At 42.2% G+C, this 16,201-nt stretch overlaps 1 protein-coding gene and 1 long non-coding RNA gene across 2 annotated transcripts; both read right to left on the bottom strand.

Annotated features, from left to right (window-relative positions):
* Positions 1-165: 165 nt before the first annotated feature.
* On the bottom strand, positions 166-1,094 carry LOC120108800 (uncharacterized). Its single transcript, XR_005509998.3, has 3 exons — positions 659-1,094; positions 430-505; positions 166-322 (listed from the first exon to the last, which is right to left on the bottom strand). It is a non-coding gene; the product is annotated as an uncharacterized LOC120108800 (long non-coding RNA).
* A 971-nt stretch (positions 1,095-2,065) lies between these two features.
* On the bottom strand, positions 2,066-14,361 carry LOC103722232 (uncharacterized). The gene is made up of 4 exons (XM_008812707.5): positions 12,479-14,361; positions 11,611-11,765; positions 10,281-10,504; positions 2,066-3,459 (listed from the first exon to the last, which is right to left on the bottom strand). The coding sequence occupies exons 1-4, from the start codon at positions 13,983-13,985 to the stop codon at positions 2,673-2,675; spliced, it is 2,673 nt and encodes an 890-aa protein (XP_008810929.2). The 5' UTR covers positions 13,986-14,361; the 3' UTR covers positions 2,066-2,672.
* Positions 14,362-16,201: the final 1,840 nt, after the last annotated feature.

The raw sequence follows: 16,201 nt of genomic DNA, 5'->3' as shown, positions 1-16,201 counted from the left end.
CTGCTCAATTCGCCGCTCTCCATATGCCCCAGAGAATAGTTGCCACCAGCGCCATTCCGCGTCGTGGGCCCAGACACCGATGCCAAAACCCTGCAGCCATGAAATGCCTGTTGCCAGCCCAGGGCTCCCCACCTGCTGCTGAAAGTCTGAAGTACCTCCGCCGCATTGAAATAAAAAATAAATGCTCAGTGGATTCAGGAGCCAAACCTGGAGGTACAGAGTCAGAATTTAATTGCAAGCCATCAACCATAGTTGGGTAGGCAAGCTATTCCATAACAATTTCCATACGCTCCACCCGTGGTGCCACTCTCAACCTCCATAGCTGCTCGCAGGCAAAGCCTTGGGTCAAATATATATATATATATATATATATATATATATATATAAACAGCCTTAGAGAGCTTGGAAACGGCAGACTGACCACCTTACCACTGTCATTTGTCTTGTGGAGTATAAGCTTGGGTATTTGCTGTGCCACAGGAAGAGTGTTGGACCCAAAAAGTTCCTGCATCGAATCAGTCTTCCAAGTGTGATTATGTATCAAGGAAGAAGCAAAAGTAGTATATACATTTTTTTTCTACAATATTAACAAACACAGGTTTCAGAGAAATAGGTCAGTCAAACAGCCAAGGATCCTGAAAGAAATGTGAAGATTCACCTGTGGACCATCAGGAATTTGTCAGCAGGCATGCAAAACAGCACACCATGCCCAAGAAGCTTTGTAAGGTGAAAGGTTTCCTCAGGGATCAAGAGTTCCATACCTTCCATGCACAAACTTGACTCGTAGGGAATCCTTCCCCTGCAAAACATCTACAACATACGACAAGCATCATTGCATGCCTGATCACCATCCTTCTTAGGCATGAGCACCATCCGGACCAACATAGTGCCGACCAGGGGTTTGGGAACCGGTTGCCCAAATAAAATTTCTACCGATCTTTGAAATTTGATCAAGTACGCCGTTCTATATACACCCCCCCTATTGCTCAGGACACCCCCCAAAAATTAAAAAAAAATTAAATACTCTCTACACCCCCCCATTTGCTAAGGACACCCCTAAAAAATTAAAAATTCCTAAATTACCCCCCACCCTTCCCACCCCCTAACCTAAATTGCTCTCTACACCCCCCAAACCCCCCCCCCCCCACCCCGCTCTTCCCCTCCAAAACACCCGCCGGCGGAGGAGGAGGGGGGAGGCGGAGGAGGAGGACGGGGAGGCGGGGGGAGGCGGAGGGGGAGGTGGGGGATGGGGAGGAGGAGGAAGGAGGACGGGGAGGTGGGGGAAGAGGAGTGAGAGGAGGTGGCGGAGGAGGAGTGGGGAGGCGGAGGAGGAGGACGGGGAGGTGGAGGGGAGGTGGAGGAGGAGGACGGGGAGGAGGGGGAGGTGGAGGGGAGGACGGGGAGGTGGAGGGGAGGAGGGGGGGAGGTGGGGGATGGGGAGGAGGAGGAAGGAGGACGGGGAGGTGGGGGATGGGGAGGAGGAGGAAGCGGGCGCAGGGGGGAGGGGGGGAGGAAGAGGAGGAGGAGGGGTGATGGGGGAGGCGGAGGAGGAGGAGGAGGAGGCGGCAGTGAGGAGGAGGGGGAGGGGAGGAGGCGGCAGTGAGGCGGAGGAGGAGGAGGAGGAGGCGGCAGTGAGGAGGAAGGGGGGGGGTGTACTGAGAAAATTTCAAGGGCAATATGGTAATTACACTAAAGGTTAGTTTGGGTATTTTCTTTTGGTTTTTGGGGGGTGTCCTTAGCAATAGGGGGGGTGTATATAGAACCACCCCATCCCGAACCCTGGTGGAAGCAAGCCAAAAATTTGGAATCGAGTTATATAAAATTGACATAACAAATGAAAGGCGCAACGCAATAGCCCAAATCATTTACATTCACTGAGGCCACATGAACTGTTACTGAAGGCATCTTAGACAAGCAGAAATGACATCGGTGAGTAATCTACAGACAAACACCATGCATGCCTCTTCTTCCGAGGATCAACGCCTCCTAACTAAAGCAGGCTAGCCAGAAAACCCCTCAACTCAGAAAAGAATGATGTGAGATTAAAAAGAAGCTGCCTGAGTGCTGAACAAAATTTCCATCCAATTGGATGCGAAATGATTGATTTTAATAGCTAAATTACAGCATCCTACATTTTCAATACATTTAAGTGCAGCCACCTTATGCTAGTCAGCTGAACAGTTCAATCTAAAGCCTGCTAATATCCTCCGAAAGAAAAACTGTCGTTGCTTATTGATAAATTAGCCAGTTAACAAAGCATGGTGTCTTCATGTTTGTCTTCATGTCCGCAAGCCATGCAACCAGGAGAAGTGTGCTCTCAAAAGACAAGCAAACAATTAACAATTGCTCTACTTATCATTCTAACTCGCAACACAATGCTTCCCACATAGGTGGCTATCTGATTCAGGATTCAAGAACCTGACGGATATTTACAAATCCCAGCATTTAGATAAGAGTCTTCTGGTTTCTACAGTGCCCTCCAGTTGTTTCCTCAATTATAAATGAAGTCAGCAGTTATTGGGGTCTTTCTGAACTTACTTTTCACTCTGCTTACCGGCAATAACTGTTGAGCATCATTTTTTATCACGGTAAAATCCAATTTCTAGCCTCCAAACCAAAAGGAAACACCCGAGAGAACCCCGAAAAATTCGGCAAAACTGGTGGCACGGGGCTTATGTACCTGCACTGCCATTTGGTATTCTGACTTGCTCATAACCTTTCAGAGTCTCCGAAGTAAAATTCCCTAATGCTTCAAATATTGGAATTAAACCCATCCTCAAATTGCTGGCAGCCACCTCTTGGACCTCTTTTATTGTTTCTTCATGCCTGGCTCTCTCTTCATCTACTCTTTTTTTCATTTCATCTAAAGCCATCATATGGTCATCATGGGAAGCTCCAACATTGTTGGAGACAGAGATAGCTGTCTTATCTGATACATCGAGATACCCATGCATCCCACTTTCCTTCTGCAGTGACCTGAGCCGTCTGGCGAAATCTTTGGACAGATACTCAGCCTTCAGTTTCTGGCGCTGCTCCTCGTCTTGTCTCTCCCATAACCCATGAACACTCACAGCAAAGCTTCGCATTGCTTTTATAACTTCAGCTTCTGATATTCGTTCAATCATATGATACCAATCATTTGAAATGATGAAGGCAGCAGGAGCACCAATTCTGCTTGGGGAGAATGGTATAACACCATCAGGTGTTTCTTCCTTTTCCTGAAGAAGCCATTTCATTAACCATCCATTCAAGGCTTCAATATAAGATTTTTGGGTGCGGATCCAGTTGCCAAAACAGGAGCACCAGTTCAAGAGCTCCAGCTCCAATTCTATGGTCACCTTTGCAGCAGAATTTCTTTGGATCCCAGTTTTCACTATCAGACTCTGGCTTTTGCTTTCAATTATTGCCTGGAACTGCCTGCGATGACAATCAAGAATGGAGTTCCACATTCTTATCAATCTGCACATGAAACAAAGTTCCATTAGCATGTGGCAAGACATTCATATGCTTAATCCATATTCTTTGTACAACTAAGAGAAGTAACTGTATGACTAGGTACAACCATAGCCCACATGTCCACTTAATATCCAAGCACATTGTGAATTACATGTGCATGTTTTTCTCTATTTATGAGAATCACTGGACATCCAAAAATACAGATTCTCAGAGTCCAAAAATTTTGGAACATAATTCAAACTATTGACGAGTCTTACATCTGAAGCATGCAAAACTTGAAAACCGTTGCTTTCCAATATGGGTCACAGAAGTTTGAGTCACATGGCACTCCAAATTTTAGAATATATTTCAACTTACGCTCATATTTCCTAGCTAATAGTTTATCTTCCATATTTTATTTCTACCATATGACTAACAAGCCCCTGCTCTTCCCATCTAGGATCATCAACTAATTGAATCTTATCCATAATCTATTCCTCTCAAAAGGTGCACCCTCTGTCAACAATAGATGTTTTAAATTTTTCCCGACAATTTGTTTTTTCCTAGGTATATCCCTCCTCTTTCATACCATCTTATGAAGTCCAAGCCCATTAAATGGGCCCCCTCTGGAATTAGTTTCACAAGTTCACACCATCTAAGTAGGTTCCATCTCCTTTATCAGTGCAACTCGTAAGCTTCAAATATTATTATGCTGTCTTGATTGTTAGACTGTAATAATCCTCCAGATCCCTAGCTAACATCATCTCAAGCATCTTGTTCCAAAAAAAAAAAGAAGCCTAAACCCCACTAGCATGCAGAGATTACTCATAGCATGTCTGCAATTTATCCACCCATATTGTTCTGTATTCAAGGTGTCTGCATTTTTCAGTTCTTCCAATACAACAAATAGGTTTCATGCTAGCCCGTGCCAGCCAGCAGGTTTTGCACAGCTGGCACTTCCATAGTCCTGACAAAAAGAGAAGTCCATTGAAAGACTGAAAGACCAAATTCTACAATTTTCAAAGGTCTAAACAAAAGTAATGCTTGTCATATAATACAATACACTTAATGTGCAATAAAAGGATAAATTATTTAGCATCCTATGCCTCTGGTTTATGTATCCTACTTATAAGATTTGTCAAATCAACATGTTCGTATCTTGTCATATTCATATCCCAGAACTAGATCCATGTATTATAATTGCTTGATAATTTTCTCTTGGGGTAGTGTTAGCTTTGAAATATCCTTCTGCTCCCGTAGGCATTCCATGAGACTTTCAATGCTCACATATTGCTACCATTAAATCACAAGGGCCTCGGATTCCGTTACTATGATGTTTGTTGTTTTTCCTTGCCATTAACCAGATCCATGTTTTCTTCTTTAAGATGCAAGCAACAAATTTACATATAAGACAAAAACTCAGCAACTAAATATGTCAATCAAATGCATAAATTTTAGCCTTTCAATATTGTAATTACCGATGCTTCCTAGGCACTTTTTTATCTTTTTTTTTCCTTTTTGAGAACACAACTTCAAACTATTGATTTAGCTTTTTTCAGACAGATATTGTTCCAATAACATTAATCCTTCAAAAGAAAAGTTCTCCAAAACATCTTTCTCAATTTCCTTAACCCAATACTTGTTCTGGTATTATTTCACATTTCTCCAAGTCAATAAAATCAATCCATTAAATCTTTTCCTTTTAGGTTTTTTCTGTCAAATGACTATGCAAGGAATCAGCTTATCTATGACATATTGAAAGCCATATAGAGGTCAAGCTTAATGAAGATTTTCTAAAGCTTTGCATGACCAAAAATCTATGCTTCAGCTTAAGGGGGATAGTTAGTAGGTTTGCTGGACCTTTTTGAATTGTACATGAGTATCCATGTTAGTTGAGAGACTTCATTCTTTTAACTTGTTCTACCAAGTACTATTAGTTAGATGTGATTAACCTATCAAACTAAAAACCACAGTTAACCGTCTAAGTGTTTCTAGAATTTCCATCTTAGAGGAGGCCAAATCCAATGGCGATATACATGGGCTTGGCTCTGTTCCATGATTTTAGTATTCAATACTCCCATGTATCATGTGGGTTTGCTTCAACTGAGACTGATGACTCAGAAGCCCGCACTTAGGTCCACCTTCTAGACAATTTGAGAATCACATGCACTCCTAGTTGGAGTGAAGAAGCGGGCATCTGCTAAATTTTTGCAATTCCCTTATTATTTCTTCACGGCGGATATAAGCAGACACCCTAAAATCGGCATTCTGCAACCCCCCCCCCCCCCCCCAAAAAAAAAAAGTTAAAGATTTGCTATCCCATCTCTCTACAACAAGAAAACTGACCCCTCCTATCCACTCTCTCTCTCTCTCCTTTATGCTGTAGTTATTATCTAGAATCAGGAAAAAGCATAGAACTCTCCACCTAAAGAGGCCTTCCTAAAATATCTACTCTAGTCTCTCAAATAACAATACCTACCTATACTCTCTCTCTCTCTCACGCACACACCAAATAAATAAAGTAGGACTCGCTAATTCTCTCTATAACACTGTAGCCAAAATATTGTTCCCTTTAATCTCTCTCCCAACTAAAAAACTAAAGAAAAAAAATCATAGGTCACATAATTTGTTTAAATCTTTCCTATGAAAAGATGGAAAGTGTCTTTTTCTCCAAACAAAAAAGAATTAGGCAAGATGATAAATCTTATTACTTTCTTCTTATTTTACTACCTGATGTACTGGTATTAAGAATATTCTAATTTTCTGTTTTTGAAAGAAGGAAATGCAACGCAAGCCGAATCCATCTTGGCACGGTAGAATCAAAACCTACATGGTAGAATATTTTTTTTACTATCATTCAAAAAATGAGTAATTGCCAAAAAAAATAGTATCAATATGGAGTTATTTATGATACCTTTTAATCAAAGTGTAAAAGGGTTAATTGCCATTCAAATAACAATAATCCATTAAGTAACAACTGCGCCCTCCCACATGAAAATCCTAGCTCCACCCCTAAGGCATGATACTTAATCATAAAGTCTCACATCCAAGACTTTCTCATGAGGGACTCTTCCCAATGCCGGCCTCTCCTTTGCCTATGAATTGAGGGTTCTGCAGCCCTCGAGAAATACACAGAAGATTTGTGAAACAAATTGAGTGTGAAGGCAAAGCTCTCTTAAAGGCCTTATTAACAATGTTGATAAGAAGCTAACAATGTTGATAAGAGGTTGTTGGTGCATTCTTCAGGAACAAGAAGGGAGAGGTCAACGGAGGTACCTTTGTCTCTCTCACTCTCTCTCAACATATCCTTGCAATAATTGCTTCTTTCCATTATCTTTACTGTCGTGATATTAACAACAATTCATGAAATCCTTCCAATACTGGTATTATATTGCACATATTGTGCATGGAGGACAGCATCCCGCGCTTTTGTTAAGTTTCATCCATAAGACTATAAGCCATTTATACGATGATCGCGTGGTTCGCCCCATCAAGCTATATCAATGACCTGTGACTATGATTGTCATGGCCTTGCCGGACTGCACCTTATAAATCTATGAGAACCAACGCTAGCTGCCCTCCGCTGTCCCATGCAAGCCAACCCAACATACATAAAGAACACGGCTTGTCAATGGGCAAAGCCTGAGTTGCATGGTTAAACTATTATGCTTCAAGTTTCATTGCTCATGGACGATGGTGGATTTCAAATTGCTGTTGCATTTGATCAAGCTGCAGTGACCATTTTGCTTACACTAGATTTTGACATGTTCAACGCCCATGAAACAATGATCAACAGTTCAGATAGGAGTCCCTCAGTTCATGAGAGAGTTGGTTTATGGGATAATAGATACATTGGGCAAAGAGATAAGAACAAAAGCAAAGAAGCAAATTATTGGAGAGCAGAAGTATCCGGCCACCTTCCTTCACTTTATTTTCTCCACGCCTCTCATCATTTGGTTGTGAAAATTCAATCTTATACACCTTTCTTCTCATGAAGCCAACATGATGATTGCTCACAATCAAGAATGAGTAGTATAACTAGTTTCTGGGAGTGGTGTTTAATCAATGCCAATGCTTCACAATGCAATTGCAGTGTAAATCTTCAGTTCTTCTATGTTGGACCTATTCTATAGGGACTTAACCATATCTCCTTTGGTCCATATTTCAAAAGGCCCACCCCAGCTCGAAATTCATACAAAAAAGGGATAGAGCATATGGTATAAACATGCTCTGCTACAGAGGACGGATGAGAGATTTATTTCTCTACGTGTAGGTTCAAGTCCCCCTCCGTCGTCCTAGTAGGCCAGACTGGACATGATTTGATGTTCGCTTTCCAGTGGGGTGGACTGCCTTCGGATTGGACAGATGAGCGGGTGAATGCTAAGAATTCATCGGGGAGGTGACATTTTCTCCAAAGGAGGTTATGTGAGTTGGCCGAGGCGACATGCTCCAGAAGAGTTGGGAGTGCCCTTGCTTGTTGGTACCTGCAGCTTGGGTGATCGAAATAGTTGTCTTCATGAGTGTTTTCCATCAAGCAATGGTCTATCTGTGCCTCTCTTATGTGCTTATTCCTTCGATGAAACCAATTCTTTGGTGGCCTTCCAACAATTCCATTCTTCCTCCCATTATTAAGTGAGAAGACAACCCCTCTGAGGGTGGGTTCTCTACTTGTTCTAGCTAGTCCACCAGCTTTTTTGACTTCTTCATTTGAGGGGCCTTTCCTTGTTTCATTGAGCGAAGGGAAGCCAATCTCTAATGATCCAATGTTACTAACTCACGCAGTGGCTATGGTCTAGAACGAGAGGATATCTTTTTTATTTGGGAACACCACACATTGGCGATGGTCTAGAACGAGAGGATATCTTTTTTATTTGGGAACATCATTGAATGACCGATATCGACAGTCAATTTGAGTCCTTATTATATATAGTTGGAAATTGATTGCAACCTAAGCCAACATATTCCTGACATGTTGCCTTGTTTGTTCGAGAAGCATAATTAATCAACGTTCAAGCATGAACCCTGAGAAAACGGTTCCACAATTACCTGATCCTCTTATAAAAAATCCTCTAATCCTTGTTTCTTACAAGTAGGGTTAATCACCTGATGATGTTCTATCATTTTTTGGTGAGCCACAAAACCATCCTTGTTAATATGGAATGATTTCGCTAAAAGGGAGTTAGAAACCAATAGGTCCATAAATCATCCTAGTTTTAACTAGCATCAACTCTATTTTGCCAAAACTCATTTCTAAATTTCTTTTCAGATGTTAAGCTAGTCCCTTAAATCCCAGCTCTTTTAATTTTCACCTCCACTTCTTTCATCCTGCAAATAATTTGAAAAGAAAAAAGCTTCCTCAACTCTAGTCCTTTGTCAGTAGAACTTATTGCAGTCACATTCTACACCTTTCCATCACACATTCTATACCATTCTGTTTAATGGGAAATAAAATATACCTATCACTTTTCTCCAATTGAATTGGCTCCTTCAATTAACCAGTTGCTATTTAAGTCTACTTTCAAAATTGAGCATAACATTATTGGCTCACAATATGCAGAAACCAGCCATTATGTTGATTGAACAAAACAATGACTAATATGATATTGATGAGAAAATGATCAGTTACCTTCTTTTTAAAGTCATGCCATCAAGGTATGCAGAACCGACCGAACCGACCGAACCGACATACCGGTTCAGTATCGGTTTGGTACCCGTTGAAACGGTACCGAACCGGTTTTGAAAAAAAAAAAATGCGCGGACGCGTGCGCGGATGCGTTATGCTGCAGAGTCACATTTAATGCCACTCTGCCGCATTAAAAGCACCCACGCGGGGCAGCGCGTGGGCTTGCTGCCCTGCGCGGCGAGCCCACGCTAGGAACCGCGCACGTGCGGTTTCCCGCACGTGGACCGGGATTCCCACCGCCTGGAACACACGCGAGCGTAAGTTAGGGGACTCGTTTCCCGCGCGTGGGCGCGCTCCCCATGGCCTCTCTTTTTTTCTTTTCTTTTTTTTTTGTTCTCCTCTTCTTCCCGAGCTCCTCCTCTCTTCTTCCCTCTCTCCTCCTCTTTTCTCCTGTGAGCAAAGGAGGTCTTCTTCCCTGCGAGGTACTCGAGATGAAGAAAGAGGCCCCATAACGCGAGAGGTCTTCCTCCCCTCTCTCCTCTCCTCTCTTCCCCCCTTCTTTCCCACGAGTACCGGTGCGATTCGCATCGGTACCGGGCTTGTACCGGTGCGAACCGCACCGGTACGGGCAAGGAACCGCTCGGTTCCGACCTCTTTCCACCGTTGTACCGTACCGATGGAGGCCGGTACCGGCATGGTACAGGCTGAACCGGTCGGTTCCGACCGACTCAGCAGACCATGCATGCCATGTTAATATTTGATTTTAGAATAGAAGCAGAAGTTCGAAGAGTATTTCATGAGAAAGTTAATTTTAAGACACCGTAGTCTTTAGTATGTGGTTCAGCAAACCATCTAGCAATCCAAACATGCGAAAGATAATACATTTTAGGAAATTCATAATTTGTTGAGAAAAAGGACTTTCATAATTTAGATGATTTAAAAGAACATCTGCATCATTAAGACTGGAGATCTGGTCTTGGTTTGCCCATTAAAAAAAATACACATATGTATAATATTGTACAAGATGATTAAATATCCAACAACCTAGATAACATAAAGTAACACTATGATATCAGAATTTCAAAACATACAAGCCCCATGAACTACGTACATTTTAGTGCATCCAACGACTAAACGAAGTTCAGATAAAACTATTATTGATAAAGAATGGCCATGCATATGGATGAATATACATCATGGAAGAGTATCTTAGCTTTCTTACCCTTGGATTAATTCAATAAGTTGGGGCCGCAGTTCTTCATCTCTTAATTTGTGTATCCTGCTTGAGATGGTGTCCACAGATCTGATGGCAATGTTTATTCTTGTGAGCAATTTTCTTATTGAAGCTCGAGTAGAATCTATCTCATAGGATTCTGCTCCACTATCATCCAAAGCTTTCAGTCGCCTCCACTCCCTGTCATATATGATCCGCAATTTTTCTTCTTCCTAGAACAACCAACAAAGAAGTTCTAATGAAAAATATGTGGCCATATAATTTTTTCTAAATTTGCATTATCTTTCTTTTATTATATTTCTGTAAGTCCTTGCTTCCAGCATACACAGCTATTCAGGGTCTAGATATCCAAAAATGTTTGCATATACACAACAACACTTAAGCAGTAATAATGCATTTCATTGTCATTAGAATTTTTGTAGTTCACAGACGTCACCGGGTGTGAGCCCAAAGGCCTGAACAGAAAATGACGTTGACAAAGGCACAAATCAAAGGTTAATCTCTTACCCAAACATGGCAATAAATCTTGGGTAAGATGCACAGCTTGGAGAAAGGAGAGGTGAATAATATATTTTGACCATAAAAGAGCAGTAGTTGTAAGGAATTTCAAGCCACTTGAACAAACTGAATCAAAAATGTCAGCATATCTTACTCTCATACACAAACAAGGGCAGTGGAAATTTGCCAACCTGTTTGGTTATCAACCAACATGAGTAAATTGCACAACAGTAAAAAAAATTACCAGAATATCATCAGTACATGGAAGAAAAGTTTCATGCTTTCTTCTTGTTGCTCATCCAAAAGCTAGCACACATAATCCTGCTTCAATGTTGAAATATCTATGGGAGCTCTCTCATGCTAATTTAATACCTTAAAGGGGAAAGTCTTGAATGACTCACGATAGTAGTAGCTCCTTATCTTTCAGAAAGAAGATCAGACAAATTCTAATCACTTTCATTAAGAGCATTAAAGGAAATACAATAGACCAAAAGGAAGAAAAGAAGAAGGGAGGAAAAAGAAGAGAAGATGGAAGAGAAGAGTGTATAGGGTCCAACCCTCCATAAACAAAGTAAGAAACTGCTGGCAATACAGAACTTACAACGTCAATGCCGATTTAAACAATGAAAAGAATTCTATCAATAGAAGGGTACCGATACCAAGTATATAGTTCTCACAGAATTAGATGATCAATGCAAACAGTTTCATGCCCTTTTAGGCTGCATCTCCTAAATGTAAGGTAAGCATTAAAGAAATCATAAATACCTCATGCAAAATGGCATATAAACATTACTATCGATTACCATACTACGAGATATACCTGGACTTCCTTCTGAAGTTTCTTCTCCCATATATACAGTTTGTCCAGTGTTGCTGAAAGCTTGTCGGGCTCAACATCAATATACTTTTCAACAACTGCACGGCTAGATGTTGACCCCGGTGCAGTCATGGAATCCAATATCCAAGAAAAGATCACTGCAACAAGGATAATAAGATAAACTTCTTCTGTGGTTGTACACAATATTTAACATGGAGGCATTTCTTTCCGATAGAGCACAGAGGGGAAAACACATCATTTCTGAATTTTTAATGGCATGAGAAATTCAGAATTTTATTTGTGAAAAGCATTTCAGGAAGTTGTTGTCTTTTGTGTGTCTTTTGACGGAAGGGAAACAAATGTGACAGATTGAAAAAATAGTACAAATGTCCGGTCATACATGTAATGAGGAGAAATAAATTACAATTTCAGGATGGTAATGTCACAATACGGCACATACTACAAAAGAATAGTCATGTTATCATAAGATAATTGATTTTTCATGTCTCTTCACCCCTCGGAATATTTCTCAAAATCACGGAAAGAAAATTATGTGACCGATTATAATTATGCCTACTCACCCCTCAGAATATTTTTCATTGATGCCTCCGTGTTCTCATGTCCGGCAGCACTAGTAGTATCAAAGAAGACTAACAAGTAGAATATAAATCTTTTTAAATAAATTCTGGCATGGTTGAAGGTGACTTGGCAATAAACATTTTATGGCAGCCAAGGTAACTCGAGCTGCAATTTAGTGTTGTACCCAAGTTCACACATTTGATGTCTAGTCTTAAGATTTGTCATAGCTAGTAAATAGACAGCTGTAAACCGAGCCAGAAACAGAAGAATATGAAATAATTTAATACCCTACCTCTTAGAATTCTTCTCCTTGATCTGTAGCGTAATTTGCCCACCTCAAGCATTCTTGAGACTTCTTCACCACTAGTGGCTGCAGATTTAAATTGTTCCTTGATCTCCTTCACAGCTTCTGCAACATCCCTGGTACCATGAGCATACACTGCACTCTCTTTGCTCGGTCCACTGTCCTCGGTGACCAGTGATGTTTCCTCTTCAAAGCTTGCACCTTTCTTCCTCCTATGTGCTTCCTTCTCCCCACTGCCTTTCACTTCACTGACTTCAGAATTGCTCTGACTCTCTTTCACCTCGGAGACAACTGTAGCTTCCTTCTCACCCACTTCTCGTTCCACTTCTGCTGCCTTGGAACTCTCTGCAACAGAATCTTTGTCTCCTGAACTTCCATCCACCTCCTTCCTCGTTTCCACATCTTCCTTCACAATCTCTTGCTCAGTCTCCTCCTCCAAATCAGGAATGCCTTCCCGCTCCCTCACCTCGCTTGAATTAGGACTGCTTGTCACCGAACCCATCCCATACTTCTCCTTCAAGAATTCAGAGTAGAACTGCTCATAAGAATCAAAAGGATTAAAAAAATCCCAGGAGGATCCCCCTTGCTGCGGTGGCGGCGGAGTAGCGGTTCTCACTTCTCGATTCCGGTGAAAGGATTCATCTTCAACGGGAGCCGCCGCCGGCGGCCCCATCGGATTATCATACAAGGGGTTGGTATACCCGTACCCATATCCCATATAGCCCGAATCCGACCATCCGGTATAAGGTTCCTGGTAGATTGTGGTCGGAATCGTGGCAGATGACTTCATATAGTAGTAATTAGGGATTGGATAGTTAGAGTAAGGAGGAGGAACAGCCGAGAAAGGAGATAATGGATAACTCGAGGAAGGAGGAACAGGATAGTTTGAGACAGGAGGATAGACGGCGTAGAAAGGAGGAGGAACAGCAGATAATGGAGGAAAAGGAGCGAATGGTGGAGAAGGATTCGGAGGAGGAGGAGATGACGATTTTTCTTCCCCTCCTCCTCGTCCTCCTCCTCTTTGTAATCCTTCATTCTTTCTACTCCTTTCCTGCGGAACTTCTGGAACTTCTTCATCCTCTTCTTCTGAAATCTCTTCGGAATCAGAATCAGAAGGAAAATGCAAGTGGCGATCGGAGGAATGCGCGTGAGAGTTCGACCTCAAAGAAGACGACGACGAAGCACCGACATCACCGGCATTACCGTCACCACCGGATCTACGGGCCTTAGCCTTGTCTTTCCCTTTCCCATCAGAAGGGGGCAGAGTGATGACCGGGGAAGCCAGGGCCGGCGGCTGCGCCGCCGCCGCCGCCGCCAGCTCCTCCTGGACGAAGCGGTTGAGGGCCTCGCCGACGCGGTCGAGGGCGCGGAAGTAGGCGGTGTGGGCGCCGGCGAGGGCGTAGCGGTAGTCGGCGGCCGCCCGGATCAGCTCCTTCCGCTCCCTGCACAGCCCCACCACGGAGGGCTCCTCCGTCTTCGAGCTCCGGCACCCCATCTTCCCCTCACTAACAAAATCTCCATCCACAACCCATCGAACCCATTAATCTAAATCCAAGAGAACACACCACACACTAACCTTAAGCCTTCAGGGCCAAGGCTAAGCTTATATCCTCTCGTCTCGTTTCTCGTTGCCGCCCGAATCGGCTCCAAAAAGAAGCACGGAAGCAGAGAATTACAGAAAGATGGAGGTAACCAAGAAGGATTGAGAGAGAGATGATGAGGCGGCGAAGGAAGGAATGAGTGGAGAGCAGAGATTAGAGGAGAGGTTGTGCTGGTGGCGGTGGGGAGATGAGAACAGAGGGGGGTTGTGCTGTGATTGGTTTAGTTTTCGGGGAGGAGCGGAGGGGGAGGCGGAGACTGGGAACCTTCACGCACAGAACGGCGCACGTGGCCGTCGCCTTGAAACAGAGAAGGGAAAAAGAGACGGGAAACGTGGAACAGGAGCCCCTGTACGACAAACTATGCTACGGGGCCCAATAAACGTACCAAGGGTCCCCACCAGGGGACTAGTACGCGGTAAAAAAGTTGGAGTAAGGAAAGTTTTGGTACGAGAACTGGGAACCGTAGCATTGGTTTGTGGGTAAATACGACGAGGAACTGCGGGTGCTGATGGGATAGCGATGGGTGAGTTGTGTGAAGCGAGAGATAGAGAGAGAGTGAGCGTGATGTGTGTGAGAGTGTGAGAGGTGGGGCCCACGAGTATCTGGCGTTTTGAATGGGGTCAGATTGACCGTGGGGTGGGACCCGGTGAGGGGGATGGGCGGGATGTGGGGAAAGAGATTTTTGGGCTGCTTTTTGGCGTCCTTTTCTTTTTATCGTTTTCGCTCCATAAAAACCTACCGTCTTTTTCAAAAAGATCTGGCTTCGGGGCCGAAAAGGACGTCGCCATCCCTGCCCGGTTCTTCCTTTCCGGCGGGCCCTACCACCTTGAACCCCAACGAGGGACATACCGCTAGGGCCCGCGGCTTTGATGGGACCCGCAGGTTTTGCTTGATTTCGTACTGCTGTATGCTGTGTAGCTTGAAGAAAGCCGGTCGGTTCGCTCGGATAGGTGAATGAAACTTTCTACTTTGTCTATGTTCCTATTGATAAAAATTTTATGCCTGACCTTTGATTTTGATGGTCATATGATATTTTGGATATATATGTGATTCACAACTAGAATCAACATAGATTGAAATAAAAATTAAAATAACGATATCTTCTACTACAATTAGTCAGAATTGGAATAAAAATAAGATTTAAATATTATGGAAGAGCAATGATTGAGTTTTAAAAAATTAAAGTATTTTTATCTTTTCCTGAAATTAGGATAGAAAAGAAACTCTTTCCAACCAAACCAATAAAATAGAAGTCACTCACTCTCATTCTGATTGTAAAGCTCAACTCTCTTCAACCAAATATATTTTTAATTTTTAAACTTATTTGCAAGTGTGCACATTTTATTTGTAAATGTACAAAGAAGAGATTTAATCGTGTACAGACAAGTACAGAGGCTAAAAATGAAATGCTACTAGATAAAGGGCTGGACATTAAATGGTAATCAAGAACAAAACTTGGTATTAAGTTCTCCTGAGTCTTTTTTTTTTTGTCAAAAGGTTCCAGCCTAAGCCAATTATATTTACCCTGCCCTTTGTATTTATTGCGTTTGTGCATAGTTATCCTATGCATGGTTCTTCCAAAGGGCCCCAATATAAAACAATTTATAGTTATACCCTACACCTTCTTTCCAGGCCTCATTTCATGTAGGACCTAAACATAAAAATGCTGGCATATAAGGATTGAATATCAGATGGCTATCAAATAAAAGAATTCTTTCAGAAGGGTCCAGTCTGAAAAAAACTTATTATTAATTATGTTTGTACATAGCTATCATATTTGACTCCTTGAGATGATTCTATCCAATGCCTTCTCGATCTTTCACAAGTTGATCGCATGTAAAGAATGTAATACACATAAGGATAGGACCACAAGATGATCATCAGATTTTATTTGATATCTGGCTTTGACTTGAATTTAACCAAAATGTTTTCAAATTTATATTTTATTCCGGCCCATTCAATTTTTTCCAAATTCGAACATGTTTGCATGTCTAGCATGTCATTAATTTAAGGAGTTAGATGCAATGTTTTGAATCATGTTTCATTAAGTTCAATTCAAAGAGATTAATACTCGAGTTGGCAAGTTTGTACCTTAGCCTTATACATATGA

This window comes from Phoenix dactylifera, chromosome 2, assembly GCF_051530095.1.
Source record: "Phoenix dactylifera cultivar Ajwa chromosome 2, Ajwa_hap1_PhDact_Kaust_v1.1, whole genome shotgun sequence".
Taxonomy (NCBI): domain Eukaryota; kingdom Viridiplantae; phylum Streptophyta; class Magnoliopsida; order Arecales; family Arecaceae; genus Phoenix; species Phoenix dactylifera.
Note: the sequence above shows the minus strand (reverse complement) of the source record. Positions and strands in the feature narration are given on the sequence as shown.

Bases quoted from the DNA above. Each gene is read 5' to 3' on its own strand.
- LOC103722232 (XM_008812707.5), bottom strand. From the start codon at position 13,985: ATGGGGTGCCGGAGCTCGAAGACGGAGGAGCCCTCCGTGGTGGGGCTG. The intron at 10,505-11,610 runs GTATATCTCGTA...TGGTTGTTCTAG, and splicing joins AACTTCAGAAGGAAGTCCAG to GAAGAAGAAAAATTGCGGAT. The intron at 3,460-10,280 runs GTAAGAAAGCTA...TTTCATGTGCAG, and splicing joins CTTATTGAATTAATCCAAGG to ATTGATAAGAATGTGGAACT.